The sequence below is a fragment of the Nomia melanderi genome, chromosome 7 (genome assembly GCF_051020985.1).
Source record: "Nomia melanderi isolate GNS246 chromosome 7, iyNomMela1, whole genome shotgun sequence".
Taxonomy (NCBI): Eukaryota; Metazoa; Arthropoda; class Insecta; order Hymenoptera; family Halictidae; genus Nomia; species Nomia melanderi.
Window position 1 is genome coordinate 17,257,481 of NC_135005.1, and position 27,566 is coordinate 17,285,046.

The following is a 27,566-nucleotide window of genomic DNA, read 5'->3' on the forward strand; positions in this document are numbered from 1 at the left end:
TCGGACGTGTTTCCGACCGAAGGCGTCGTAATTACGGGTATCTTTTATAGGCAGGAAGGAGATATTTATACAGCCGACGCGCGGGATGATCGAGGAGGCCCTCTTCTGCGGGATGACAGGACCTTTTTCTCTATCCCCGGAGAGCGGTCCGTGCACGAGGGACACGCATACGCTTCTCCTTCTACCCCGTGTTCCTCCTCTCGCTCGCGGTGACGAGGTTACAAGCATTATTTCGCTGCTCGCCCCTGCTGCCAGGTGAATTAAGAAGCCATTCAATCGGAACTCGCCGTCGAGAATGTTTCCCGGCTTGTTTGCTTAAACGCACAATACGTCGCTACTTCGAGGATGAATCGATCGAACGGCGTAACGAGGCGCCACGAGGAATCCGACGGACGACCCTGCGCGATTGCTACACGCCCGACGATAATGGGACACGGGATCCGCGAGGGTACGCTCGAAACGTGGGCGATCAGCCGTCCTTTAACGCCGCCTGCCTTTTTTTCGTACGTTCGCGAAGAGCTGCAACTTTGATGGGGAGAATGTTTGAATTTCATTCGAGACTGTAAATGATAGAATGTTTGGACACCGGACGGGAGACCGGTTTGAAACTGCGTGTTCCTTTCGACGAGGACTCCTTTGTGTTCGTGGCTGGTAGGTGCAGAAGAAGCCTGTTCCTTTGTAAATGGCCCCGGACGCTGATTAAAGCGAAGTCGGGTTTAATGGAGAAGGATGCGAGCGCGAATGAATGAGGATTTAATGTCCGCCGAATTAAATGATTTTTTTAGAAAGAATTGCGTGGGATGTTCCATCTTAATCCGTTAACGTATCCGGGGAAATACGCGCGCTCGAGGAAACCTGGTTCTTGCCTCGGAGTTCCCAACGAGAATACAATCGCGTACTATTAACGACCTCGTTACTCAAACAGACAACGTACGTTAACTTTGTAACACGCTATTCGTTACGTTTCCGAAACTAATTGAAATTCGACACATCTGACATCGATACTCGCAATAATCTAACGAATTGAATCTTCCAATTTGTACACCCTTCGAGAAGCGGGCGTTCAACCGATTCCCGAGCCGTCGACCAAACGAGCGCCGGTTGTTCGAACCACCATCGAAATCGCTGCTCTCACCGACGACCTTTCGATTCTCACGCGAACGTGTATCTCCGAAACTGCGTTTCCCGGCTGCGTATCTCGTAAACAACCGGTTCGATTCGTCGGACAATAATAATTATTCGCGAATGATCGGGTTCGAAACCGACTCTCCCCCACCTTGATCCCCTCTATTTCCGCGTTCGCGTCCCTCTCGCTCTATCTTCTTTCTCTGTTCCTGTTTTTGTCGTCCGATCGTTGAAAAGGGTTGTGTAGGCGTGCATACATCCCGCGCGTAGCTGTTCGGCTGCGGTTTTACGTAGCCGCAGGGCTCTCTATCGGAACCGGCGCCGTTGTAAAACAATTATACGGTGTCGTCGGCCGCGGCAATCGATATATCATCAATTCCATTGTCATTGCCGGGCAATCCGGCGTGTCATGATTATTGTTTGCAGCCCGCGTGTACAATGAAACCGCTCACCCTCCCGCGCGGCTCGCCGGCCGTTCTCCGCGGAAAACTGCGCGCAGGGGGGTGGATTTTACTCCCGCCGCTGGAAACGCCGGCCGTGGGGCGAGGGGCTGATAAACTGCGCCCATTATCAACCGACGATTTCGTACTTTTCACGAGCACGCTCGCCCCCACCGTTATTCCCCGCCCAATCCTTTTTCCCTATTATTTCCTCCGTCCTTTGTTTCGGTTATTAAATGAAATTTTTCGCTGCTTCTGACGAGATGTTGATTAGACCCGGCCGTTCCGGGACGTCCGTGATTCCCCGGACTATGAAACTGTCGAAGGTCCAGCTGTTTTATCTTGGTAATTGGATGAAAAACTTCACGAATCCACGCGAGACGCGATTTTCTAAAGGTCAGAGTAAGATCCGTCGCGAGGTTCGTTAAGTACTCGACGGGAAACGAGGTCTAACATCAACGTCCAGTAACCGATCGCTTCTCTCTCTGCTTCCGCGTATCGAGAACTCGGAGACCTTTCACTTTATTCGCCTGTCAAACCTCCGCGTCGCCCGACCGAGATTCGCAATCTGAAATTTGAATCCTCGACACTCCCGTACACCGACGTAACCCGCTATGTCCCGTGAGACCACGAAGCAAACAGTCGCGCATTAATATGCGTCGCTATCAATTCGCTCGCGCCCCGTATCAGCCGGAGTCACGAAAGCTTTCTAGATCGGCACGCCGCGGATTAGACTGCTCTAGTCGAGCCGCAAGAAATTTGAAGAGTTCGGGCCGGGAGTTACGTCCTATCGGTTTCCTGCGGAGCGTAGGGCCGTCGGAGTAAGTGGTCGAAGAACGCGGCGTGAATATAAATCAATAGCAGAGGCGGGAATGGAGCAAGCTTGTTTTAATACTTCATCCCGTGGAAAGACGAGGTCGGGAACGAGGAGAATAAATGCGACCGGTGGGTGTGGCAGGGCCGAGAAAAAGCCGATGGATCGTAAAATGATTAATTGGATGAGTTCCGGGACGAGTGCGCGAGGCGAGGCGAGGCGCGACGGGGTGGAGCGAGGCGAGGCGCGAGTTCTGTTTGCCGGAGGGTAGTAAAAGTCTGTTTGCACCGTTTCGAAATGGACGGCCGGGGGAATGATCCGCAGGCGAGCAAGCCCGCCGCTTTTAAGACGCTTAATTCAATCGTCCGCGCCCTGACCGACATCCCGGAGCGACCGCGATGGACCACGGTACCCTGAACACACGTCGTAAAAACGTTAACGCGACTCCTATCGGCCGCGCTCGTAAATGACTCATAACGCGTGAGTGGAAATCGTAGGGCAGGAGTGTTCGTCCCCGAGAATAAATTGCGATCACGGCCGAGATAGACGGGCGAGAGCGCGTTGTGCGCGAACACTTGGGAAGATCGCGATATCCGGACTCGGTAACTGTAACGCAGTCGACGGGAGAGCTCCTCGTCTTTACTAGCGGCAGCGATATCTATAAATACGGTGTTAATTTGTCGATGGAAATGTAAAAATAAATATAAAACGCTGGAACGGCGGCCGGCCGATACGAGACCGGAGATCGCCGGCAGATTTCTATGGGCCATCCGTTCGACGCACCGATGCCCGGGATTCTTGATGACTCTGCCCTGGGGTACTTACGATACCCCGCGTGTGAGAATCTGGGGCGTTTAGTTACTCGAACACTTATGAACCGTGAATATTTGTTCAGTACTTTGAGACAGTAATTTGGAGGGCTGTAAAACGGGAATTTATTCCCTGTCCCGAAGGTTTTATTAACCAGTTCTTCACCCGATTGTGCCCGGCGAGTAGAAATAAGAAAGTTTCGGTTAATTCGGTTTATTTAGTGTCCATGTAATATATTTCAATAGATTTTAAAATTCAGTGTACCCCGGGAGTTTTAACTTATTCATGACACGGCCACTAGCTGTAAAGCGTCCGGGGTTTATTAGTTCAATTTTAAAATTTACACAGCTTAGTATTCTACTAGCACGATCTTCTTAATCCACGGCATTACCATCGGAAACGAACGAACGAAGGACTCCAGCTGGCCAGCGAATGACAGTTCCAGCGGAACATTGGAAAGTAAGAGCGAAACAAGCTCGGACGAGCGGTTATCAACTTCAACCGGTAGCCGGACACGCGTGCCTTCTTTCGCGGGAGAGACTTTGCATGTCCGATGCAAATGAGCCTCTCTCTCTCTCTCTCTCTATCTATCTGCCTCCTGTTTCACGCGTACCGTTCATCATTTGTCTTGGGCGGCGCGAGAATCCAATGGAAATCATAAAGTTTAACATCCCGAGGAACATACTCTCCAATTAAATTCACTGAATTATTATTATCGAATCGTTTCTAAGCCAAAAAGCACAACACGAACCTATTTCCCTAGGACATATTTTATAAACGCAAACTAGAAGTACTCTGTCATTAATAATTTACTATAAACCAAGAACTCCATGTTCATCCACATTTACGTTTACTTTAAAGCGTAACAACTGATTATAGAAAAATAGATATTACAGGCGCAGAGGTTGACAAAGAAAAAGTGTGATTAAAAGCTGTAATCTGCAACTCCCGCCATCGTTCCCTTTCACAAAGACGCTAAGTCTGATCCGTAGAGACGACTTTCGCGCAGTCCGAACATTGTTCCTCCGGAACGCGTACGTCGCCGACAGCTGCCTTATTCTTCGGAACCCGCGGCCGAGAGAAGCCGGATGGAAGCACGGTGAGACAGAAGGCGGCAGAAGTACCATCGAGATCCGTAACGGAACGAGGAAGGGACGAAGGGCGGGCCGGGGGAGGTTGGAAAGCAGCGTGGCATAAGTAGGCAGAGAGACGGCGTCTTTGACAAATTCGATTCGCGTGTCACGGCACGCGGAACACGCTGAGAGCCGGAAAAGTGGAGGGTGTTCCACTCTCGGAGTCGCTAAATCAGCTAAATGGCTGGCAGCCGGAGGGGATGGAAACCTGTGTAACGCGAGGTGTGACAGGCGTGGCTGACGCCATCGGCGGAACCTTGAATATTTGATGCCCCGCGTCTCCAGGCGCAGCCACCGACGACGCTGACGACGAGCCGAACCGACGTGATAAAGAGGGCCGCGGATCTTCCTCGTAACTCGCGAGGAAGAAATCTACCAGAGCACGGCGAGACGTCGCGCCTCCGCGAGCGTGGAATCCACTCGTCATTCCTCGCGCCTCCTGCTCGAGCCTGCTCTCTGAGTATTTGAGCAAGCTTCACGGTGGGAATCGAGTGTCTTTTCGGTAGCTGGAAGATGGATCAATGCGGAGAAACTCGGAAGAGATTGATTCGCGCGTCAATGATAAGCGAAGGGAAAGGGGTAGCTAAGTGTTCTACTGTGAGAGATACAGGACTGCTTTAACCCTTCGCGGACGAGGGTTTTTTGAAATATTGAAAACGTTTCACAAGGGAAGTTCGATCGTACTGAAAACTAATTACCGATCTCTTGTTTGAACAAATCAATTGATCGTTCACGACTTCGTTTTCGAAATATGAAAGCTTAGTGCTAAAATAACGACGTTCGTCCTTAAGGATTAAAAGTACGTATCATAGAGAAATCAGTGGAGATTGCAACATTTATAATCTCTAACTTTCCCCATTCTAATTCTCCATTATCACTGGAAATTACTATATTTTTCAATTTCCGATTCACGGATCCCCTATTCCGTTCGCCACGGCACAGAACCGCAAGGACGGTGTACCCTCGGAATCGCTGTAAACCGTCGAAGCATAACCGCACACACGCTTGGAGCGCCGTACCCGCGGACTCGTATTGTACAAGCGAAAGCATCCACTCACGGTCCTTAACTGGAATAATTGGATGAGTGTAATCTCCGATAGCCGTAAAATTCTGAATACGAATCGCGGCCATTATTCGGGAGCCAACACTCCAGTAGAGTCGGCCCGGTTAGCCGGAGGAGCTGGGTCGTCCGGCTAGGTCCCCCTCGATATCTGTTCGCCTCCTCTAAATACCTTTAATCGCGAACCCGATGGAAGTACGCGAGTCAAGTGTCGATCCGCGTATACGCGATCCCGCGATCGTGCAACGCTCGTTCGTTAGGTCCTGTCCGCGGAACGACTTAACAGAGGGGATTAACGTTCAAAGGATTTCTCGGTCGGCGCCCGATATAATCGGATGAACGTCCGGCCGACGAGCGATCGAGCCAGTTCTCCCACCCGTCCCACCCTCTGGCCATCAGTGAATCAGAAGCAGGCGCCTGTAACAGACTGAAATTCATTTCCAACGAGAGACCGGCGGCTCTCGCGACCGTCTCTCACCTGTCGCTCCGTATTGCCTGTTTACATTCAAGTTCATCGAGCGGATTGAGTAATACCCCCCGAGTCCGTCATAGCTGTCGATCGGAACGGGCCGGGGCTCCGGTAAGAAGCTTGTCCCGATCTTTTATATCGTTGGAACTGCTGGTACGTTCGGTGGGAACGACGAGGTGTTCGACAACTTCAAACGCTGTTTTTCTAGACGCCTCGCCTCCCCCTTTCTTTTTCCCTTTTCACGACGAGTTCCCAGTGCCTCGACGGCCAATAGAGTCGACGGGAGACGGACAGACTGCAACGGGCAAGGTAAACAGTGAGCCGAGCCAGCGAACGGATTATCCTGGAATTCTAATCGTCGAGGGCTACTTGTCCGCTCGGATCGAAGATTGCTGACTCCGTTTTATCGTGTATCGAACACGTGATAAGCTGTCGATCATCGTTACCTATTACCGACTCCAGATTCGAGTCCCTTCTGGCGCTTTCGAACGTGCGTGATCGATCCTTTTAGACGATCCCACCGTTCAATGGAAGAATCGTCTTCTGTTCTTCCTGTTTATTCCAAAATTACGATCGTCGTACGGAAGATGGTTCTCCGGATACGAAATTTCTAAGGATTACGCTCCTCGGAGTCACCGGATAACCCGTGACTACAACGAGCAACGCAAGTACCGGCTCCACGCAGGCTCGACCCCTAACGCGGGGAACTCGCCAGCGCGCATCAACGGAACGGTCCTCGCCGTCGGATCAGCATACATATTTGTATGCACTTGCGCTCTCGCGGGTGAAAACGAGTTCTAAACGATGGGTAATTTGAGAAGAGACTGATCCGACGAGCCAGCGGTGCCACCCCCGTGGCACTGCCTTATAGCGTAGAAAGGAGTATTATACGCGGGACTCTGCGTACATAAAAGGGGGCGAGAGGGTCTACGTAAGTAATATAGGGGTGCCCGCGACCCTTCCGCACAAGGGTTGTATTCTAAGAGGGCATGAATTTGGTCGAGCCTTTTGCCCCCGCCCTTCGTCCTGCTTCTTCCGCCGCCTCTCTTCCACCGCCGGGCCGTTTCGCGTTGCATAAGTAACGCCGTGAAACCCTCGACCCCTCGACTGTAAACCGTGCTTATTTGCCCGGGCGGAACTCGGCCTGAAAATAGGCGCACGACCATTTGTCGAGCGTGCGTCACTTGCTCCGAAAAATGTCAGCGGATGATCAGAGCAGGACATCGGCCGATGCGATGAATGAATTATCCGAATGTTCGACGCATTAGCTAGCGAATTCGAGGCAGAACAGTCGAGATATCGCTTTAACCTTTTAGCTACGTCGGTGCTAGCCGCGAAGCTGTACCTCTGCGAAGGTTTGACGCGGTCCGCGTATCATGAATATAATATCACCGCGATTAGAGGCCCATGGAATTGTCCGCTGTGGAATTAAGTTAGATTAGACTATAGTGACGCACAACTATCGACGACAGAGACAGAATCACGTAGCTACAGTGGTGCACCGTTGGAAAATATATATACGAAAGCCACTTTGCCGGCGTACAGTAGCTAAATGGTAAATACCTTACACGATAATACTTTACGACGTTGTCGAGGAGCCGACACTGACGCCGATCCACTGGAATACCGACCAACGACGCAATATTCGACAACGTGGATTAATCCGCAGAAATTGGCCAGGATAGCGGACTAATTGAATACGCCTCCCAGGAGAATAAAAACCGGGGGCAGCCACGCATCCCGATTAACCACTTTCTAATCCGCGGCCCGCGTGCAGCGCCCGCTAAATATCCACCCCCGACCATTAAGATTGCTCCAATCATCGCGGGCGGAATGCTGCGCGCAATCGGAGCCAGCCGAGGAATTCTAATAGCGGAGCCGAAGACGGTAAATTCGCGCAGCCTTTTTCCGCCGGCCAGAATGTCGCTAATTGGAGTACACCTGTTAGATCGGGCGGCTGGTTGAAATTCCGCGGGAAAACTCCGGCCAGGAATCTGGCGAAGAGTGAACGAGAGAGAGGGAGAGAGAGAAGGGAGAAGAGAGGAGGGAAACTGGTTCGCCTGGCCGGCCGTGAAACAGGAAAATTTCATCGGCCGATGAATAAGGGAGTCGCCGATGAATAAGGTCTCGGCGGCCCGCGGCGATTAGACGTTTTTAGACGCGCATAATGAGAGACGATCGTCGCGGTTCGACGCGCGGGAGCTTACCGCGGGCTGATCGGTGCGCCAGCGAGCGAGCGAGTCGAGCCACTGGCCGACCGTGTTTAACTCGAGCGGATCAGGAGGCAGGGTTACGACAGCGTATAAACGACCTATTAACACGGCCCGCAAATAAGTACCGGTCCCAGGCTGAAAATTTAATCCCGGCCGTTCGATCGAGCGTCGGGCCGCGAGGTGAACGTATGATAATTCTCCGCGGCGAAATATAAAACCGATCGTCCGCCGGGAATACCAAATGAACTGCCGCAATTACGGTACGCGGTTACGATCCATCGAACTGACGTCGAACCGCCGTGCCGCGCGTTAAATAAGCCTCGCGCGCCATATTTCCTTGCGTGTTGGGGTAATTGCGTTCCGCGGGGAGCTCGATCAATTTCTAAGACACTCCGAGGTTCGACGGGTCTCCAGCTGCAAAAAGAGCCGGACTGTTCCCAGGCCGCGGAACGCGAGAGGAAAGCGGAATTCCTTCGCAGTTCGGCAAACCCGATCGCACAGGACGCTGCGAACGCGGCTGCCGCGTTTACTGCTGTTATATAGCGTTGTTATTATGTTGTCTCTAGTCGGACGCGTACGTTGCGAAACGAGGGAATTAGATGCGTCCAGAAGAGTTCGGTTGGAATTCGGTTGTGATGTAAAGGAAGAGATACAGTTCGAACGGCTACGATTCGCGGCGAGTTGACCCAAATTTCACGGACCCCCGTTACATTCGCACCTGAACGTCCCGGGGATCGAGTCCGTTCCACGGTTAATTCTGCTAGGCTCGTCTCAAAGAGCAAATAGTCGAGGATCCGCCCGTCCAATTTCGTACGCGGCTAGACGACGGACGGATGGACGGATCCGTGAAACACGGGTGTCGAGAAGGAAAAAAGAAGAGAGGGGAGAAGGTGAAAAGAGCGTGGTGGTAGCGTGTAAACATGTTTTTAACAGATCGATCCGCGGGACCTGGCCCCCCTGGTACCCACCTCCTGACAGTCTTTCAGCTTTCTGAGTGACGGTCTGCCTTCGCCTTGACAAGCTAATACCAACCTACGTCCGTACGCACAATAAAACGTTGGGAACAGGGGGCGGTCGGGTCGGATCTCGCGATTCGCGGGCCCCGGGTCTTCCCTGGCAGAGACGTGTTAATCAAAATGTTAGACAAGCCACTTACACGGGCACCGTGACGTTCCATTTAGCCCGCGGGATTCGACTCGCCCCCTCCTTTCCCCCGGTATTCCGTGAGCGACGGAAAGATAACGTCGCGGACGCCTGCTAATTAATAGTTATTACAAATAACGGCGCCGATCGTCGTCGTCGTCTATTCTGCGTGCACGCACGCAGGCACGCATTCTCTTCCGTCCTTCTCTTCGCTTTTGTTTGAACGCCCCGGCTCCGCGCGAGCTCACGGCAAGCCTGTATCGCGTGTAATTGATCTACAGCTGTACAGCGTGTTCCTTAAATTTTAATCTTCCTGGCCGCGGGCTGCTTGTAAACGGTACGGACGACGTTGAATTGCAAATTCGATCGGCTGTCCTCGGGATCGAGATTCTGGCCGAGCTCTGATGGGCATGACGACAGTGAACATCCTTCGCGTCCGTGTAATCGCTCTTCTGGGATGTTTTACACGCTTTATGAAGGATGTGCGAAGCGAGCTGGAGAGCTTAATCAATGGTACGCTGATCTTTTGGCTCTTTCGGGCCTGCGGTTCTTAAATACTGCGACGGTACAGTATTTCTTGCTGTTCACGACTTTGTTGAACAATAAAATGATGAAGTTTGATATGTATCTCCTTAAGGACGAATAATCTACACGTTTTTCCTCAAGGTTGCTTGAAAAAAACATCGTCCGAATCTCATCGCGCAACATTGAAACCCTCAGAATCCCAGGAGAGAGTAAAACCTCATTGCCACCACCTCGCACGCTCCATCACCGATACACCCAGACCCGCGAAGCGAGCACTGAATAAAAATCCCCGCGATCCAAGGGGCAGGAAGCATAATACACAGGTGAACGATAAACAGCCCGGTTCCAGGCTCGCCGTTACAACTGTACAAGGGGCGGAAGTGGTGACCGGGCCAATAACTACAGCCGGAGACGCGGCGGGACGGAAAGCGAGTAGGAAGAATGGAGTACGACAAAGCGTTGGCTAGTCGGGAAAAGGTCGCAAAAAGGAAGGGGAACGAAAGAGAGCGAGAGCACGGTGAAGAGGCTGGCGAGGCGGATGAACGCCCCAAGGTATGCAGCCCGGCGAACTTCGGCGCGCGGATAGTAGCAAAACAAGCATCCCCCGGTCTCCCTTTCCCTCCTTTTTCGTCTCGGTTTCGCTGTTGTTTGCCGAAGCGACAGAGTTGTTTCGGGGGGCCCCGGAGAGTCGAGCGGAGTCGCTCGTTCGCTCGTTCGCTCGCTCGCTCGCTCGCTCGCCAGGCCGACCAGGCCGGGGCGACGAGTGTTTGTCAAATGTTTGAACAAAATGTTTGTCGTTTCCTGTGGACGCCGGGAGCCGAAATTAAATGCGATGCCCCCGATTGCCAATATTCGGAATGTGTATGCACCGGCGACGTTACTCGCAACGCGCCGTAGACAAAGTCCGGGAGTGGCTGTGACAGCCCGGCCGGATATAAATGCGACGCCGTAATCACGCTCGAGTATCGCGAACGCGTGCACCGAGCGCCGCGCACCACACTCGTACACGCGGGCACGTTCGCATACAGACGCAGGATCCAACGCGGAAGCCCCCTTTTTCGACTTAGCTCGCTCGATTCGCACACGCTCCGGCGCAGATAATTATTCGAGCGTTATTCCATTTCCATCAACGCGCCGCCGCCCACCGACTCTGTCCCCGGCGAAGAGATAACATTCCCCCCCGCGCGCCGCCGGCGGGTCGCATTCGGCTCGTGAATTATACGAAGTCACGCTGATGGAACCTTTTATACGGGACGCCGTAGGATTTTCTGGCCGAGCTGCGACGGGACTCCGCGAACGGCAAGAAGAGTAAAAGGGTTGTGTAAACGCCGAATCGCGAATCCGTTTCCCCGCGAAGTTATAATGGAAACGCCGAACCGAGGAGCAGGTATTTTTTCTCGAGAGACCAGAAGGCAGGGAGCTAACTGCAAACACGGCTTTCGAAGGGAACCTTGGTATTCGAGTCACCTGTGAATTCACTGGACTCGGATCTTAATCAGTCGACTGTGGGAGTTAATTAATTAAACGTTGAGGATATTCGTATTATTTTCAAGGCGACTATAGCCGCGCAATGCTCTACGTAGGTGCAAATGACTACAATAATCTATACTCAGTATTATAAATAAAAAATATAGCTCTGTTATTCTGAAAGTATGAAATCTTGATTACACTCCCCAAGAACTAATCAACAAGAGAAAAATTGGTGTCCATCACCAATTCTAAAGTGACTTCAATTCACGAAATACTATCATATATAAGAAACTGAATCCTAGATTGCAAACGTCTAAGCGAGCACAGAATGTCCACTCCGAGTAGAATAAAAAGACAGTGATCCCCGAGAGAGAGAATCTTCTGTGAATCAGCGAGTCATCTCCGAAGTCGCTGAAGCAGCGATGAAGTCAACCGGTCGGGAACGTCTTGTTCCCGACTAAATTCATCGGCTCGCAGCTCCGCGCGAGGGTCGACGAACCTGTCAGCGCATAATGAAGACGTTTCGGCGAAGACGCGCGCTGGCACCAACCCCCGGATCCTCGCCTTACCCCGAATCCACCGCAATCAGGTGTACGCGCGTATGTATACCGTTATTACTCGTGGCAGCCAGCCACTGAAACGTTCAATTATCTACGCCGGCCGCGTCACGGCCCATTGGCTGCCTTATTCGGCCGCTGAAAAGAGGCTGCCTCGGAAGGTTAGCCTGAATGAACGTCAAACGTCCCTCGTCCGAAGAAGACCGGCCGTCTCCTCCCACCTCGCAGAGCTCCGGGCCTCACACTCCTCGTCCCAGCTTTCATAGAGCTCGTTGATCGCGGGACGATGGCCGAGAGATCCACACGCAGCTAATCAGATCCTTCAGAAGCTCGCCCCCTTTATTCATTGTATGTCCACTTTCTAACCGGTGTGTATTTTGACGCGTCGAAGAATGACGGACCAATTACGGGGGACCGGGGGTACCTGACACCTGAATACGCGCATTCCTACGACGATCATTATACCCCTCGGTTCAGGGGTCTGCTGGTCTCAGAGTTAACGAGAGATAAATAGTCGGAGTGAGATGTTTTCGTGAAATCAATTTTAATCGAGGTCACACTCAGCACCGTGGAACGGGAAGTTAGATCGTGGTAATAGACACGTTTGCCATCTGTGAGATAAGTGTCTTGGATAGGTATAATTCGAGTAACGCGGATGTAATTGAAGGAGTAATCTGTGAACCTTAACACTAGAACTATCGTACCAGTTATTCTGAGTGGTTCCGGTTCTTTCGTTTCCTTCGCAATTATTGTGATCTCCAAAACGTTGGAGACTCGGAATGATTGTGAAAATAAATAGCGTCGCTTAAACACTGTAATGAATGTCTGAAGAAACTAAAGGGAATCTATTCTTCTACTCTAAATTAACAGCAGGTCTTGATCATGTCACTCGGTCGAAGTTCCATATCCGAGTAAGCGGATGCTTATGAATATTGCGCGTTCAAGGGCCTAATATCTACTCGCGTGGACTGCGAGCACAGCTTTAAGATGGCAATAAACGCAACACGCTCGTGTAACTACGCGGGATTCTTCGTCTCCAGTGTTTTGCGTCTGTATACTCTCCGTGCTGCTCCTTCTCCTTCGAATGGAGCCGGGACGCCTGCAAAGTTAGGCGAATGAAAAAAGTTGGCGGGAGCCCTCAAGGGAGCACCGGCGAGTAGTTAGCGGACTTCGGAATAATCTTCATTGAAAAAGTTTGTCCAAACCTTAGAGCGCCGCGCGGTTCGCCGGATATGAAGGGGCAAGCCACGGTATCTTCCGGAGAGACGCGGTAACCGCGGCTCGCCGGGGTGAGTCGATCTTCTTTCAGTAAATTTTCATCGCGTCTTCGGAAGTACTTCGATTCGAATGGTATCTTCGGGTCAACACAGCTGCGCCATTTGCATTTCCCCTAATCTCTAAATCCGCCGCCTCGAAACACAATCCGAGAACACTTCCACGCCTAATATCGCCGCGTAGTTTGTAGAGGCTCGTTTTTCAAGGGGTGATTTTTCGGTTAAATTCCCTCGTGTCAGTTTCCTCGGCCAGGTAGAAACGCGTCCTCGCCTCGCGCGGAGAGCTTTCGCCTCGTTCCTTTCGGCGAGAACAAAGGGAAGTTCCGCTCCACTTATAAACACGCTTCACGAGCCCTTCGTAAACAAATGCAGCGAGTCCTTTGAGAACCGTGACGGGGAGTAGCATCTGCGGCCTAGCTTGAGGACATCTTTCCGGCTGCAGGTGAAAATACCGTAGCGTCCATTCGAGACGAGATTGTATCCGTAATCCGGATGCCATCGTTGAGTCTTTTTGTGTGTTTTTATCCGATATCAAAGGAAGTTCCAATTCCTTTGGGAATAATAATAGTTTAATGTATAATAGGAGACTGTAGCTGTATTTTGTCCACTCGTATGCAATGATATTCGCTTGGAAAATCTTGGTGGATTTCGCATTATAACGACGCCAGTGAATTTTCACTTTCGCCAGGGAAGTTTTCCATTAATCAGGCGCGACGATCTTCAATTATCGAAAATCGAGGGCCGAATATTGAAAACCGGAGTGACTGAATGATCGATGCCTATAAAATCCGCGCATAATCGGTCACGGTTCCGACTCGTTACGGCGGCGATTGCCTGAGACAAATAACTCCGGGATGATTGACAGGCATTATATGAAATTTCGAGTGGCTGACTAATAGCTAGAACACGATACACGAGGCTGCATGCATGGTCGGCCGCGTGCATTCACATCTGCTTCCACATTAATGGGAGAGCGGTTAAGTGCTCGATTCGACCCCGTGAAGTCAAGGTCGTAGGACGCACGACCGACCGCATAATTAGGAATAATGCGCTGGAAGGGTGTGTACTTCGCATAACGTGCATACGAATTATTTGCGTAATGTTCAAACTTTTGATTTTTACGCTAGGCATCGATGAACCCGTGAAGCCTGACGCATTCGACTAACAGACGAAGATCCACTTATATTTTTGAAGTTTTCTTAAATATTCTCGGTATATTTGATTCGTATTATAGGAAAATCTTATTGGTTTCCACGAAGGGACCGGAAGAATTTATTTAGAAAATCCCTTGGCTAGAATCGGGGTGCGCAACTTACGACATTTAATAATTTGGTTGACGCCACGAACATCTGCCGCTCTCCCGACAACCCTTTGCGAGCTCCTAAACCATCACCCACCCCCTTCACCTTTCGCGCCCGTACTTTCTATCACGGTGTTGTTTAATTAATCATGTTGTATTAATAAAAGCGCGCCTAATTGAATTCGCTGATTTCACACCGTTAATACGCGTTTCATTTAAATTGAATGAAGTATCGTTCGAACCCCGCCGGTCTCCTACTACCCCTATTTTGTCCACCCACTGCCCCCGTCCAACCGTCGACGTCGCCTTGAAACCGGAGCCACCCTCAAATCGTTCTTTTTCTCTCGCTGTTTTATTGATCTTCATTCCCTCCGGCTACAGTCCTCTAAAACGGTTTACTAAAAGGTAACCTATTTTTCATCGACGCCTTAGCTCGGATATCACCGAACGAGATCATGCTTGTCGGGCACGAATTCGTATACCTGAATCTTTATATTCTACTTCACTGTCGACAAACAATGCGTTGCGACACTGTATCTCATCGAGGATTGTTTGAAACCCGTTTCTTCTACAAAGTGATACAGATACAACAACAATTTTCTAATGAAGGAAGTACATGGTATTAAAGAACGAATTACAGCGGACGGAAATCTACACCGTTTATTACCTCATTCTACAGGGTTCTATTAATATTGTTATAGCTAAATAGAAGGTAGATGCGAGACGTCAATTTCCATTTAGAATGATGTTTATCGCGTTAATTGAAGTTTAAAAATGTGAAATTAAACATTTCGCGAAAGTGAGCTGTAACGTTGATCATTATACATTCCAGGGGAATTCATAATGCCACGGTAATACCTAGTAACATGTGTACCAAGATCCAGTGGCGCTGAACGCAATCCACCGAGGGCCAAGGGGAAGTCCCGAGTAAGATGAATAATAGGGTAAGATGGCGAAGTCCTTAATTAGAGTGATTAAGTTCCAGGTGGTAGTAGGCATCTATCTTGGTAGACACGGCTGACTGTTTATAAGTGGAAAATGTAAGACATAGCAGACGGGCTGTAACGGTGCTGCGGAAAATCAAGCCCCCAGGCTTTCACGTAATAATAACCCAGGCCGGGTATACATTACCGTTTAATTTGAATTCGTTGCAGTCACGTAATGAAACTCCCGTAAAAACAAGGCCGATGTAAACAATGCCGGGGGCGGGGAGCGAAAGGGGCAAAAAAAAAAGGAAACACGGACCGTGTTTTGTAAAAATATGCTTGCATCGAAACCATGTAATTTCGAGCGTATTAATTTACTTAATTCTCAGCGGTATACTTCCAACGCTCGACCGTTCTTTACCAATTAAGCGTCATTTAGGGAAAGATAAAAACTCGTCGCGATACATCTTGGAAAAAGTGGATCATATGCGACCAGTTAGTCGGACAGAAATTCGATATTACTGATTCAATTTTACTCGATTGAATAACCGATCGAATATGACGGAATCATACTTCGATGATTCTATTTTAAATCTACAAACATATATTAATATCATCAAGCTAGATATCCCTAAGAACTCGGTAAAAATTACAACTATTAAAACGACTCATTTCAAAATTTCTATTTCACAATTACTGAAAGTATAAGTTTGTATAAACAAGACTTGGTAATTATTCGGTAATTATAGTATCAGTCTTCCTAAACTTAAAGACGAATCAGAATCAAAGATTCAATATTCAATTCTGCATTAGGTATCGACACATGAACTCAAATAAATTAGTTTCAACCCTCAATTTATATAAGCTTCCCCTTTATATTTTTCCTAACAGTATTATCTATATTCAACAGGACATAATAAATATTTACAACGAAAAGTATTGTCGAGTGCAAAGGGTTAAAAGAGAGAGCCCGAATGAACAAGGAGCAAAGGACGATAGGTCCGCGAGTCTCGGCTCCTGGCAGTGGAATAGGTGCCGGTTCATTTGCGCAACGCGCCGTCAGAGAGCGCCACGTTGTCTCGCCGCGCGAGTTTCTGAGATCCATAGGCGCCGCTCGGCGACTGTGCCCGCGGGCAGCTTTCGAGCTTATGGGAGGAGCATGCGGATAGGCCGCACCTCGGACTCCGCCTCTATCGAATTTTCCTTCGGCTGTAGATGGCGCTGCGAGCGCTGGCTATATCGCGACGCAACGCTCTCCACTCGACGTCGATCTTCCGCCACGGTGTCTGTCTACTCTTGCACGGTTCCAGACCACCTTACGATCTTTCTTTTACGACACGATTTCACCCCTGCCTCGACTGTTATAGGTAGATAGATTTATTGCCACGCAATGATATTCTTTGAACCCTTCTTTGCTTTCACCGTATGCGGCCCGACAATGCGCGCGCGACACACGCGAATTCGAAACGCTTAGCGATTAAGTTTCCACGCAATAATATAAATCAACGCTTCCACTTACCGTTGCGATCGTTGTACACCGCCGGAGACGAGTTCACTGGCCCATTTTCCATCCATTTCCATCCGCTCCCACTGATTTCCACGCGAACTGATCTCCTCTCCTTCCTAATCTTCTTCTTAATGGCGGTCTTGCTCACCATCCACTGCACGATCATGCGACACTAGCGCCAACTATGTTCGTAATTTCGAATTAATTTGACGAAAGACGGAGATCACGTTGTACGTCTGTGTTTGAAGTGTGTGTCGTATGAAGATCGTAATCGCTCCCTGTAAAGGCTTCTTTAAATACTAGTATGATGTTGTAATTATTGAATATTCTATTGTGATCCTAGTGCTGGAATGCATAATAGCTTGCTGCATTGTTTAATTCTGTAATCATGCTTTGGCTGAGATTGCAGAAGCGGCGAAGTTGAAATTTCTGCATTGAAGGTTAGATTCTACACTACTTTCTACAGTTTTTAATTACTATCTCTATTTTCTTCTAGGAGTTCATACTATTTAATTTTTGTATTCAACAGAGGATGCTTAATACTATATAATAAGCTATAGATACTCATAGTTAATAAATCCCCTAAGTATCAGGTGGATTCAATTCGGCTTTTAGAGTAATGGCGGGAAAAAGTACTGCATTCCCTTATGTTCAAACATTATTATTAATATATCAATAATAGTAATGAAGCTAATCACGGTAATATGATTATACAGCGTTTGCAAAATCGTTTAAAATCACGTTTGAAAGAAACAAGAAAATTTTGTTAACTAGACGTTCAATTGTTCAAGGAATTCACAAAGGAGAAAGAAAATTCCCACGGGAAAGGCGCAGGCGTTACAGCCGCAACGGATATCGCGTAATCCGGAAATAAGGTTAGTGGATCCTCGCATGCTTGACACATAAGATCAGTTTAGCCCCAGTATTTACCTCCGCCGATATAAAAGCCTCAAACATAACAGCCTGGAATAGACGGCCATAACGGTCGCTTAAGAGGCTGCTTTATTTTATCCGAGGACGCATTTATTAAACGACTGTACCACGCTATTACCGATAATGCTTGAATGAAATTTGCGAGCGAGCGAGCGAGCGCCGCGTTGCGTATAGAGTCGCGGGCCGCTATTATTTAATGCACTTAGCTATAACGTCGCATAATACGAGGACTTACAACGGCGTATCAATATGCATATTCATAACGACATTACGTAAACGGCGCACGAATAGTGTAACACGGAGCCCCCGTCTATGGGTTCCCGTCCGGCGGCAACCGGATTACTTCCAGAGAAAAAATAGGCGAAGAACTTAATTCCCCGTGCTGTCGTCTCCCTCTTTCCTTTCACCTCTTTTTAATAGGTCCCGTATCCACGTAGCTAAACTCGACGAGTCAACTTCTGACCTATCGAAGAGCCCGAGCTCACGCTCTTCCTCCGTTACATTAAAACTTTGCCGGGTCGGCGGCGAACGGGGGCGCGAGAGGGCTGGCACTCTTAAAAAGTCTGAAAAGCCGGGCCGACTCGGCCGGCTTGTAAAAGGCGGAAAGTATCGAGCATTAATACGAGGGTATCAAGAGAACTTTTACTTTTGACCGTCGCGGACAAACAGCCCCGCCCCTCGTTTCATCGCGACGGAACGGACGCGGCAAAGAATGTTATAGCAGGCGTTCGGCGTGGGCAGGATACGGGGGTTAGGGGCGCGGGCGAAAGGGAGGAGCGAGCAAACCGTGGTATCAGACGGGAACGTTCATCCTCGGCCGGTCCTTTATTTCCGTGGCCGGAGCTTTTCACTCGGAGGGCTCGGTTGTCCGGTTTTTCCAAGTTCACCACCGAGGGTCGGCCGCCAAGTTTATTCAGTCCGCCAAACTTTGTAGTACACCGTGTCGACCGCCAGAGGGCAGTACGCCGACGGACAAGAGGTGGGAACCGGAACCGAACGGCTGGCTCCGGACATAACCACCTCCGCCGTCCCACCCCAAGGTTCCCTCGTTCCTTGCGCCGTGGCTCCTCGCCTCTCCTCCGCCTCCTCTGTCTCGCTCACGCTCTGCGGCCGTGGGCTCGCCCGCGCGCGCACACATACACGAGTCCCGCTTTGTCCGGTCTCTCGGACGCAATTAGGGTGGGTCTCGGCCTTCAACCCCCTTGGGGGTGCCCGTTCGCTAAGTAGAAAAGCGTGTATCCACCTCCGACCTCGAAAGGCGGTGGGGTTTGTGTCTGGCTGTAACGGACTGCGGACCACGAGCCAGGACAGACACAGAACGGACGGATGGACGGACGAACGGACGGACGAACTGGACTGACAGCAGCTGACTACCACCTCGGCCAACCCCCGGGGCCCCTACCAAACCACCTCCGGCTTGCTCTCCTCTGTCGTCCAATCCCACTTCCTGAACTTAGCGTCGCTCTCCTGCATCGGCTCCAAGACAAACATCCTAGGGAACTCTGCGAATCTACCTTGCGCTTGCTCTCTTTCTGCCCCGCGCTCCTCGCTCGGATCCTCTTCGTCCACCGTTTTCGCTTCCACCGCAGATTCCACCCCCGCGTCTCTCGTAGCGTTCGATCGTTGTTACTCGACGGCGCTCTGTTGCCGTGCCGCGTTTAGGGGACCGTGTACCGAGTAGTTCTAGACCGTCGGTTGGGCTGAGAAGTTAAGTATGTTAATCGGCCGTCCCGTGCCTGTACTCGCATTAGCGGTCAGGCTAATTGGAAAATTTTGGTCGGTTCCGCGGGAATTCGGATCGCTTAACAGCGTTGCGATGGGATTCGCTCGGTTCGGAAGATTTTTCATCGCTACATGTTCAGTTGCGATGATCGTTAGTGTAGGGGACAGATGAATAGATTATCGTCTTTCTTTTACTCGAGTTTTCTGCGCTTGATATTAATTTTCCAGCTTGCGATACCTTGTTTCGTCTATTTTCCTACTTACCGTGAATCTTCGTACTAGATCTCATATCTCTGCGCTATGCCGTTAATTCATCCTCTCTCTTTGATACGCTGCATCCTTGAAACTTCAACTGTTTCATCTAATTCTGTAACTGTGCAACGTACACTTGAACCGTTTCACAAAGACGCGAGGAACACGGTGTCTGAAGCAATATCGCCGGGAAGTATTTCTTTCTTTTTTGCACGTTTCACGAGGGACGAGACGGCGGCGCATAATTCCACGTAACCAGCGGAAAATATTCGAATATGGGGTGGCGTAGGGGCCGGCGGTGGGGTGGTCTTAACACGAGCGGCAGCGCCGTAGTCAAATTGAACGTGTAATGGAGGTAACTCTCGCTCATCATTTCCCCTCGCCCGAGCTAACGGCATAGAAACTGCAAGCGGCGTGTAATATTACGGAATATCTACATACCATTACACGTATACCGCGTTATATAAAGTACCGTGCCGCTGAACCGGCGATGCCGTCCCCCTCCTTTCCGTTGCTGGCGCAAAAGAACGAAGTTCAGACGGCAATGAAAATGGTTAGGTGTAATTACTCCGTATTTGTACCGACGAATCGGATGAACGTCGAAGCGACCGCACGAGAGTTACGTAAATGCATCGCTCGAGATAACGACTAGAGGCGATACGATGTTATCGCGAGAGGTAATACCTGTTCGCCGCGCCTCGCGCTCGCCTGCAGCTATTTACTGTACATACCATTTCATTTGCACGTTATTCCGAATTCTTTCTTGACTATGCTGTTCACGAGAGAACCGACGAGCATCTAATAAGTCCACACTATTGACTGAAGCTTTCAAATAATGCTGTGCACGAGTCGATGAAAATCGGAACTACTCTTACCGAAACGAAGGAATTTAATTAACTTCTACTCTGGAATAGATATGTTTCCTAAACTCCTACAGGTATTCCCAAAATGCTCGTCGATTAAGTATTTCCTAAATACTACAATTCCATTAGGATTCTTTCAGAAGTGCGGTGCCCGTATAAAGGGAACGCGCGATCCATATAACTGGCCGTGTCGGGCCGACCCTAAATTGAACGAATAACAGAAGTAACAATCGCTAATCATTTCCCCTTACTCCCGGAATAACCGGGCTGACAAACTGCGAAGGGAGGTCTAATATTACGCGAGTACGTACATACTATTACACATCCTGCCGGCAATGGCCAGGCGCCGACGATACGCTCGGTTGGTAGGATATCCTTCGGAACACCCCGCAAGGGGCTCGTTTGTCTAACCAGCCACCCCTCCCTCGCCGTCTCTCCCCACACCCTCGGCAGTGCTAGCGTATCCACGAGCACGTGGTTATGCCCACTTCGTCATCGGCCACGGAAGGCACGAATGGAAGAGGGAGAGGGGCTGCAGTCCGTGCTGCGAAGCCGCAAGCCACCCCTTCGCCCTGCCGCCGCCGCCGCAGCCGCCGCCGCCGTCGGTCGACCGGGAACGCTATCTTCCCGGTGGCCCATTCCGCCCCTAAATTGTGAGTAATGCTGATTATGTAAAAAGACTTTACGGGACGTTATTACCGTCGTTGCGATTACGATGTTATACGAGTCGCAGGGCGCGCGCAGCCCCGTGGCGCTCGTAACTCCTGCCGCCCTCTCCCCCGTTCGTCCTCCGCCAGTTACCTTCGCGCTCAACGTCTTGTCTACCTTCGCGTTTCCCAGCCGCGAATTCGGTCTTGTACGCGCTTGATTGAATTCAACGGTCGAGCCTTTTAGCAGCGAGTTTCGGGTGTAGCTCGCGCCGGGGGTTGGCTCGCGAGTTACGGGCTGTTCCGTGGAATTTCACTTGAACGCGCCTCGGTTTATGCCGAGCGATGAATTGCGTGTTACCATAAGAGATTGGACCGGCAGCGTGGAAAAAGAATCGTAAAGCGTTCTAGGAATTTCATTTCTGCCTGTTTCGAGCGGAAGGGTGGGAACGTCTGAACTGTTCGTGCTGAGAAATTTTAGTGGAGAATTTCATGTATTTTATTATTCGGCTTGCGATGTCTGTAGCTGTTATCCTCGGGTAAGGATCGGTTGTTGCGTAATCTATCGCGATAGGAATTCGAATCGATGTCTCAATGATACTCGCCGGCTTATATTATTAGCTGAAAGTAATCAATTGTCGAGTATCGCTCGGGCCGAGTTACGAATCATTCGAAATCCCGATAGAAGCGGTTTTACAGTCACCACGAGAGAATTAGACAAAGTCGATCCGACTGCTCGGTAGTTCCAGCGTGAAACCCGATGGAAACGACACGTCGGGTCGAGACAGTTCGATCCCATCGCAAAGTTTACCAACGGATCTCGTCGGGCGATCCATCGGCGATCCCCGACGCGCGCCGATCAATTACAGATCGGAACGCAATCTTGTCAACAGAAATATCCAGCGTCCGATTGCCGATCGCCCGGGGTCGTCAAAGCAAGGGCAACCGGGAAACCATTCTACCGTCAATCGAGCCGGGGCCTGGACGGCAATTACGTTCTGCGCGGGACAGATAGACCCCGGACGACGAAAATGTCCAATTACACGCAACCTTACCGCCTACCGCGGCGAGATCGCCACCGGTGAGGTTCCGTTATCGATCCTCCGGCGACATACCCGCGCGTTAATGAGGAAATCCGTGTGTGCACGCGGGGATCGTGGGAGTTGAAGTGTTGACGGTTCGACGCGTTTCTGCCGGTGAAACACTGGACACGGAGCGGGGGTGGGCAGAGCGAAGAAGAAGGACAAAGTCGGAGAGGAGAGGACGAAGAGGACATCGGTGAACACGAGGTGAAAAGAGGTGGAGAGGATCGTGGCGGAGGTCGAACCGGCCCAGAGGGGAAGACTCGGTCTCACTCTGTCTATCCCTCTCCGTCTCTCTCTCTCTTGCCCTCTCTCTCTGTCTCACTTGATACGGCGCTGGGTGTAGCTGTGGACGATGATGCGCCGGCGAGATAGGGTAGATTGCAGGCCTGCCGCGCGTCCTGTTGGTATCCGTTGGTATCCGTGCGCCTGGCCAGAGCTGATACGGTCAGCCCCGGGATAAAGTAGATATTAACACGAGATGATCCGTTAATGAAGCGTATGTTCTACGCCGCGCACACGCCTAGTTCCCCTCTCCTCCGTCTCTGTTCGTTAACCCCGCGGTCTCTATTCCGCGGACGGCCGACTCTCTCCTCCTCTTTCGCGGCTCTTTCCCGGTGCCCACCCACCCACTCATCCGCCCGGCCCCGTCGGCCTTCCCCCGTTTTCCGTCGATACTTCCACCCTCTCTTTCTCCGCTCCATCGACGACCACCTAGCTACCACCTATTACCAACAGCCTTTCCTGTTATCTTATCTGAACACCGCCGACCCGGCCGCGAATTATTATTAAACCTCGACCACGTCATAGCTGCGCCCGCCCCAACGAACCGCCGCAGTCGGCGTTTTCGCTACCGAGTAACTGCTTCACGCCTGGCCGAACCGATGCCGGAGCGTTCAGCGCCGCGATCTGGTCCCTGGTCACGCGAGCTTTTCGGATGGGAGCTTGTAATGGAAGACTCGCGGCGGGAGACGCGTGTTCTTTGGTACTTCGAAAGCATTAACGTTTCTGGAAGTTGGTTAGATTGTTCCTGTATCGTTGCTAATGACGTATACTAATGGCTCTTGCAGGATTCATTCGAGAAGATGAATAGATGCATAACGTTGCGTTCCTCTTGTCGATAAACTGTGTGTTTCGATGCAACTCATCTAGTCTGTTGCATCGAGCTATAGGGTTGATAAAAATTGAAGAAACCGATCGTGATGTTACGCAATCTAATTGATGAATATCAGAGAGTTACACGAACGCTATACTAGAAGCAGATTTGCCAGGAAATTAGGGTTGCTCTCTCGCAGCACGCCTCGACATTACGCGCGGTACTAATACCCCCTAACCTTGTTACCTTAATAGACTATTAATACGTATCGCCGCCTTACCGACCGGTTTCAACACGATCTTTGGATGCCTCTCAACGACCATCACCTGCCAACTATTCGAAAGGTACACCAGGGTATCTCGAGCCTACTTATATCCCTGTACCTCTGTCCGACACCGCGACAACGTCGCCATCCGCTCGTTCGGCGAAATGTAGGTCGGGACCAGTCGCAGCAGAATCTGGTTCTGGCCGATTCGGGGGTTTAAAACGCGACCACGGTGCTATTAATAATTCGTTCGGTGGCTGTCGGTGAGATGAAAAACAAACGGCTAACGAGTCGCCCGGCAATAAAGATTCGACGCGCGGGCGTGTACATCCGCGGGCTGATTAGAAGACGCTCGAGAACTCACGAACACGCGTACCTACACGACCGGGGAACGCCGGGCCGGGATGATAAATCGGGATTGTCTTTTGCGAAACGCGCGACCGGATTTGTCAACAGCTGTACGGGCCTTTTGGCATCGGCTGCTCGGATTTCGATTGGAACGCTGGGCGGCTTGGACATCTTACTGACAGATCGTAATAGTTCCTCTTTATAAATTGTATCTCCCTCTGCTGAAAGATTCTTTTATGACAGGCTGCCCCAGTATTGTTTATAGCAGAAGACGTCGGGTACTTTCGACTTTAGAGGATTCTCTTCTCTTGCCCAGTTGTTTTATCATTTCAACGTGGGGTTTCACGAAACAAAATTCTATCGTATCGATCTGAAAAAGATTTACCGCCGTCTGTTTTCCTTATTCTCTAGCAGAGGTGTTATCATAGGTCAGTAAGTTTTCATCACAATTTTTCACCGTAAGTGCTTCGAATTCGACGCTAAAAATATCACGTGCCCGGCGATCCGGTCCGCGTCCACTATTGTTACCTTTATTTGCCGATCGTGTTCGTTCAAATAATTCAAATGGTACTCCACCGACAATTGCGGGGGAAAAAGTGATCGTTGCGTTTTACGTTCGTTCCACGAGACCCTTTGTCAGGATATCTGGTAAACGTTTCAACGAACAAAACGCGTACACATCGCCAATAATGCTCGCCGATATTGGAATAATTTTTAAACGGTTCCGGGTGACAGCGAATAAATTTGCGTGGCGCGTGTGTCGCGATATCGCGACACGTTTTTTATCTCGCGCAATTATCGCGAGTTCGCCCAGGTATCGTGTCACTGCAATCAAAGCGATTAAAGTATCAATAATTCACCATCGGCGTGTAATACCTTTAAATGATGGGTTTCCCCTAATTGCTCCCGGTGCCCCGCGAGTCCTCGCAAGAGGCGTCGGTATCCGCTTTTCATCGACCGATCGATCCTTATCGCGCGCGTACGTAAAAATTGAATTAAGTCGTGTCGCGTTATCGGTCGATCTTCCTTTCAGCGACTTTCTACTCGAGCCTTGTTCGCGATCGTTAAGAAATTTACGTTTCCCTCGTGTTCCTTCGTTCCTCTGTGTTCAGGGCACGGTATCGCGACCGGTATCCACCGGTCGGTCGACCAGTGAATTCGTAAACGGCCGTAGCAATAAATGGTTTTTGTCCGGGCACGGGGCTCGGGTCATTCGGATATTCGCGTGTAAGCTGATAACGACCTACATAAACGAGTCATCGAACACTGGACTCATTCACACAGCTGTCCTCGGTGTTGACCACCCGCGACATCGATCATTCAGCCGGCCGGCGCCGTTCCTATCCGTGTCGAACCGACTGAATGGAGATTTCGAAACTCATTGAGCAAATATAGAGCAAATGGGTACGTGTGCTTTCCACCGATTTAGCACTGATACAACCAGATACGGGCAGCCGCGAGCGCTACAAATAACCCGGCGATTCGATTACTAGCTAACAAATATAAAACCGTCCCTTTTATGATTCGTTTTGTATTCGGCGCCGGGTAATTTAATCACATTCCAAACTCGCTCCGCGACCGACGATGATTATATTTTCACCAGGTTCTAAAACTTCGCGCGAACTCCTATTTTTAATCGGCGAACGATTAATGCAGGATATACGCGGGAGAGGAATTCAGAAGTTTCTGCGAACGCGTCAAGATTCACGGATTAGCTGTCGAGACTCCGATTTTCCGTTTCTTCGTTTTCGTTTACACCGTTCGATCGTTAGGAGCGTCGGAAGATCGACAAGCGGGATGGCCGATTCGATCGATCGAACGGACGTAAAACTCGGTTTCTCCCGGGCGTAAAATGCTAGCGAGAGACAAGGGAGAGAATGAGAAAGCGGCCACGAGCCGGCTGGAAGTTTTCTGGCGCGATATCAAAGCGGGCATCTCGAACGGCGCCAAGGCCATAGTTAACGAGGTCCTCGTCTGGCCATTCAGCAGCAGGGTTCCCTTGTCGCCGTTGTCGTTGTCGTTGTTGTCGATTCGGTACGTACCTGTGCGCTTACCTGGGGCCCCGTTCATTGCGTCCTAACCCGGACCAGAAACGACGTACGCTGTAAACCCGGCGGGTTTCGTCCGAACGAAACCGCCCACTCGACGACCACCGTGCTACGCTTTCTCGTTTCTTTCTCGTTCGACCACGGTCCAGACGTGTTACACGCCCGGGAAGAAACGAGCGGGCTCCTCTTCGTGTCGCGCGAATGTTACTCTGCCCCTCGGCCTGTGTAACCTTCCTTCGTCAAAAGAAAAGCTCGTGGTCCCTGTTTCAATTTTAGCGTCGCTGCGATATTAATCGGGACACCGAAAGCCTTTTAATCGGTCCGTCTCTGGTTTCACATTTTCTTCGATATTCCGAGCCTCATTAAATCCGATATACTAACACACTGTTTCGTTTGAATGATCTTTGATAAGTTGTTGATATCTTATAACTACATTTTCCGCCATTATCTGGAAAAATCACAGGCGTTCGTGAATCGCGTCCGCGGGAAAAAATGTTTAAAATCACGCCTGGTAACGCATTATCGAGATCATTCGATTTAAAGGTGTGTTGGCATGCCAAAAACCATCCTCGAAGTTCGTCGTATCGTCGACCGGCTAGAATTATAACAAACAATCGAGATCCTTCACCACCTAACAACTACGAACGGTAGAAGGAACGATATCACCAACGAAACGAGGAGCAGGAGGAATCCAAGAAGATCTCCCCACGAGAGTGGAGGGACAGAGAGGACAGACCACGCCGATCACGGGAAAGGGGAAAGGGACAGAGAACGGAGTCACTAAACCCACCATTCACGCGAGGCCGCGGGCCCCGGAGTACCTGGAAACGGTGCTAATGATATGCCCGGGCCCAGCCTGGTGAATGGAACCTTTCGGGAATTCTCCGACGGTTTCGTAGAATTAGGAATTCCGAGGACGGGTCCTCGGCGTCCCTCTCAGCCTCCACCGGCCCCTCTCTCCGGGTTCTTTCTTTCTAGCCCCCCTTATTCGCGTCTCGCGGATCAGAGGCTGACTCCATAAAGAGGTGGTTTGCAGCGAAAGAGGCGGGTGGGAACGCTTTGTGGGAAACGTTTCTGCTCCCCCTTACCCCTCCCCGTCCCCTTTCCACTTGTTCCCCTCTCTGTCTGTTCGTCTAGCTCGCGCGTCTTCCGTCTCTCTATTCGAAGAGCCGGTCTTTCTCGGCGACGCCACCGCTCCCGGCTGAGATTTATAAGCGCGAACGAGCCTTTCAGGGCCGAGCCACCGGCTCATCCTCGAATGGGAACAATTTAGAGAATAAGGACGCGCCAGCGCGGAAGCCGCGAGGGAGGCGCGAAAGAGGAGCCCGTCAAACCGTCGCAAAAATTGCTCGCCGCCGATTGTGCGCTCTCTCCCCCTACGATCCTCGAGTCGAATCGCGGATTCGCTGCCGGTGAGAAGAGGACAGGGGGGTTGAGTCAGCCGGGTTCGCGAGGATCCGACTCCTCCGAGGCGAGTTCTTTGTAGCGACACGCATCTCGCGGCTGCCGGCGTACCGATCCTTTGTCCCCCTTATTTCCTCCAA

The 27,566-nt window shown here is 50.6% G+C and overlaps 1 protein-coding gene and 1 long non-coding RNA gene across 12 annotated transcripts in view; one reads left to right on the top strand and one right to left on the bottom strand.

Moving 5' to 3' along the window:
* LOC116424993 (uncharacterized) overlaps window positions 1–16,917 on the bottom strand; it is a 120,354-nt gene extending 103,437 nt beyond the window's left edge. For 6 of the 7 annotated variants that reach the window (XR_012998953.1, XR_004234612.2, XR_004234611.2 and 3 more), the window contains exon 1: window positions 16,779–16,917. This is a non-coding gene — a long non-coding RNA (uncharacterized LOC116424993). The remainder of the gene's footprint in view (window positions 1–16,778) is intronic. The other variant, XR_012998951.1, reaches the window with a different exon arrangement.
* Window positions 16,527–27,566, top strand: part of LOC116424992 (uncharacterized) — a 100,723-nt gene continuing 89,683 nt past the window's right edge. For 2 of the 5 annotated variants that reach the window (XM_076369121.1, XM_076369119.1), the window contains exons 1-3: window positions 16,990–17,206; window positions 17,263–17,465; window positions 17,541–17,641. In XM_076369121.1, the coding sequence (XP_076225236.1) occupies window positions 17,451–17,465; window positions 17,541–17,641 (116 nt within the window). In that variant the 5' untranslated portion in view covers window positions 16,990–17,206; window positions 17,263–17,450. Of the gene's footprint in view, window positions 16,627–16,989; window positions 17,207–17,262; window positions 17,466–17,540; window positions 17,642–27,566 lie in introns of those variants that run through there. The other 3 variants (XR_012998948.1, XR_012998949.1, XR_012998950.1) reach the window with 3 other exon arrangements.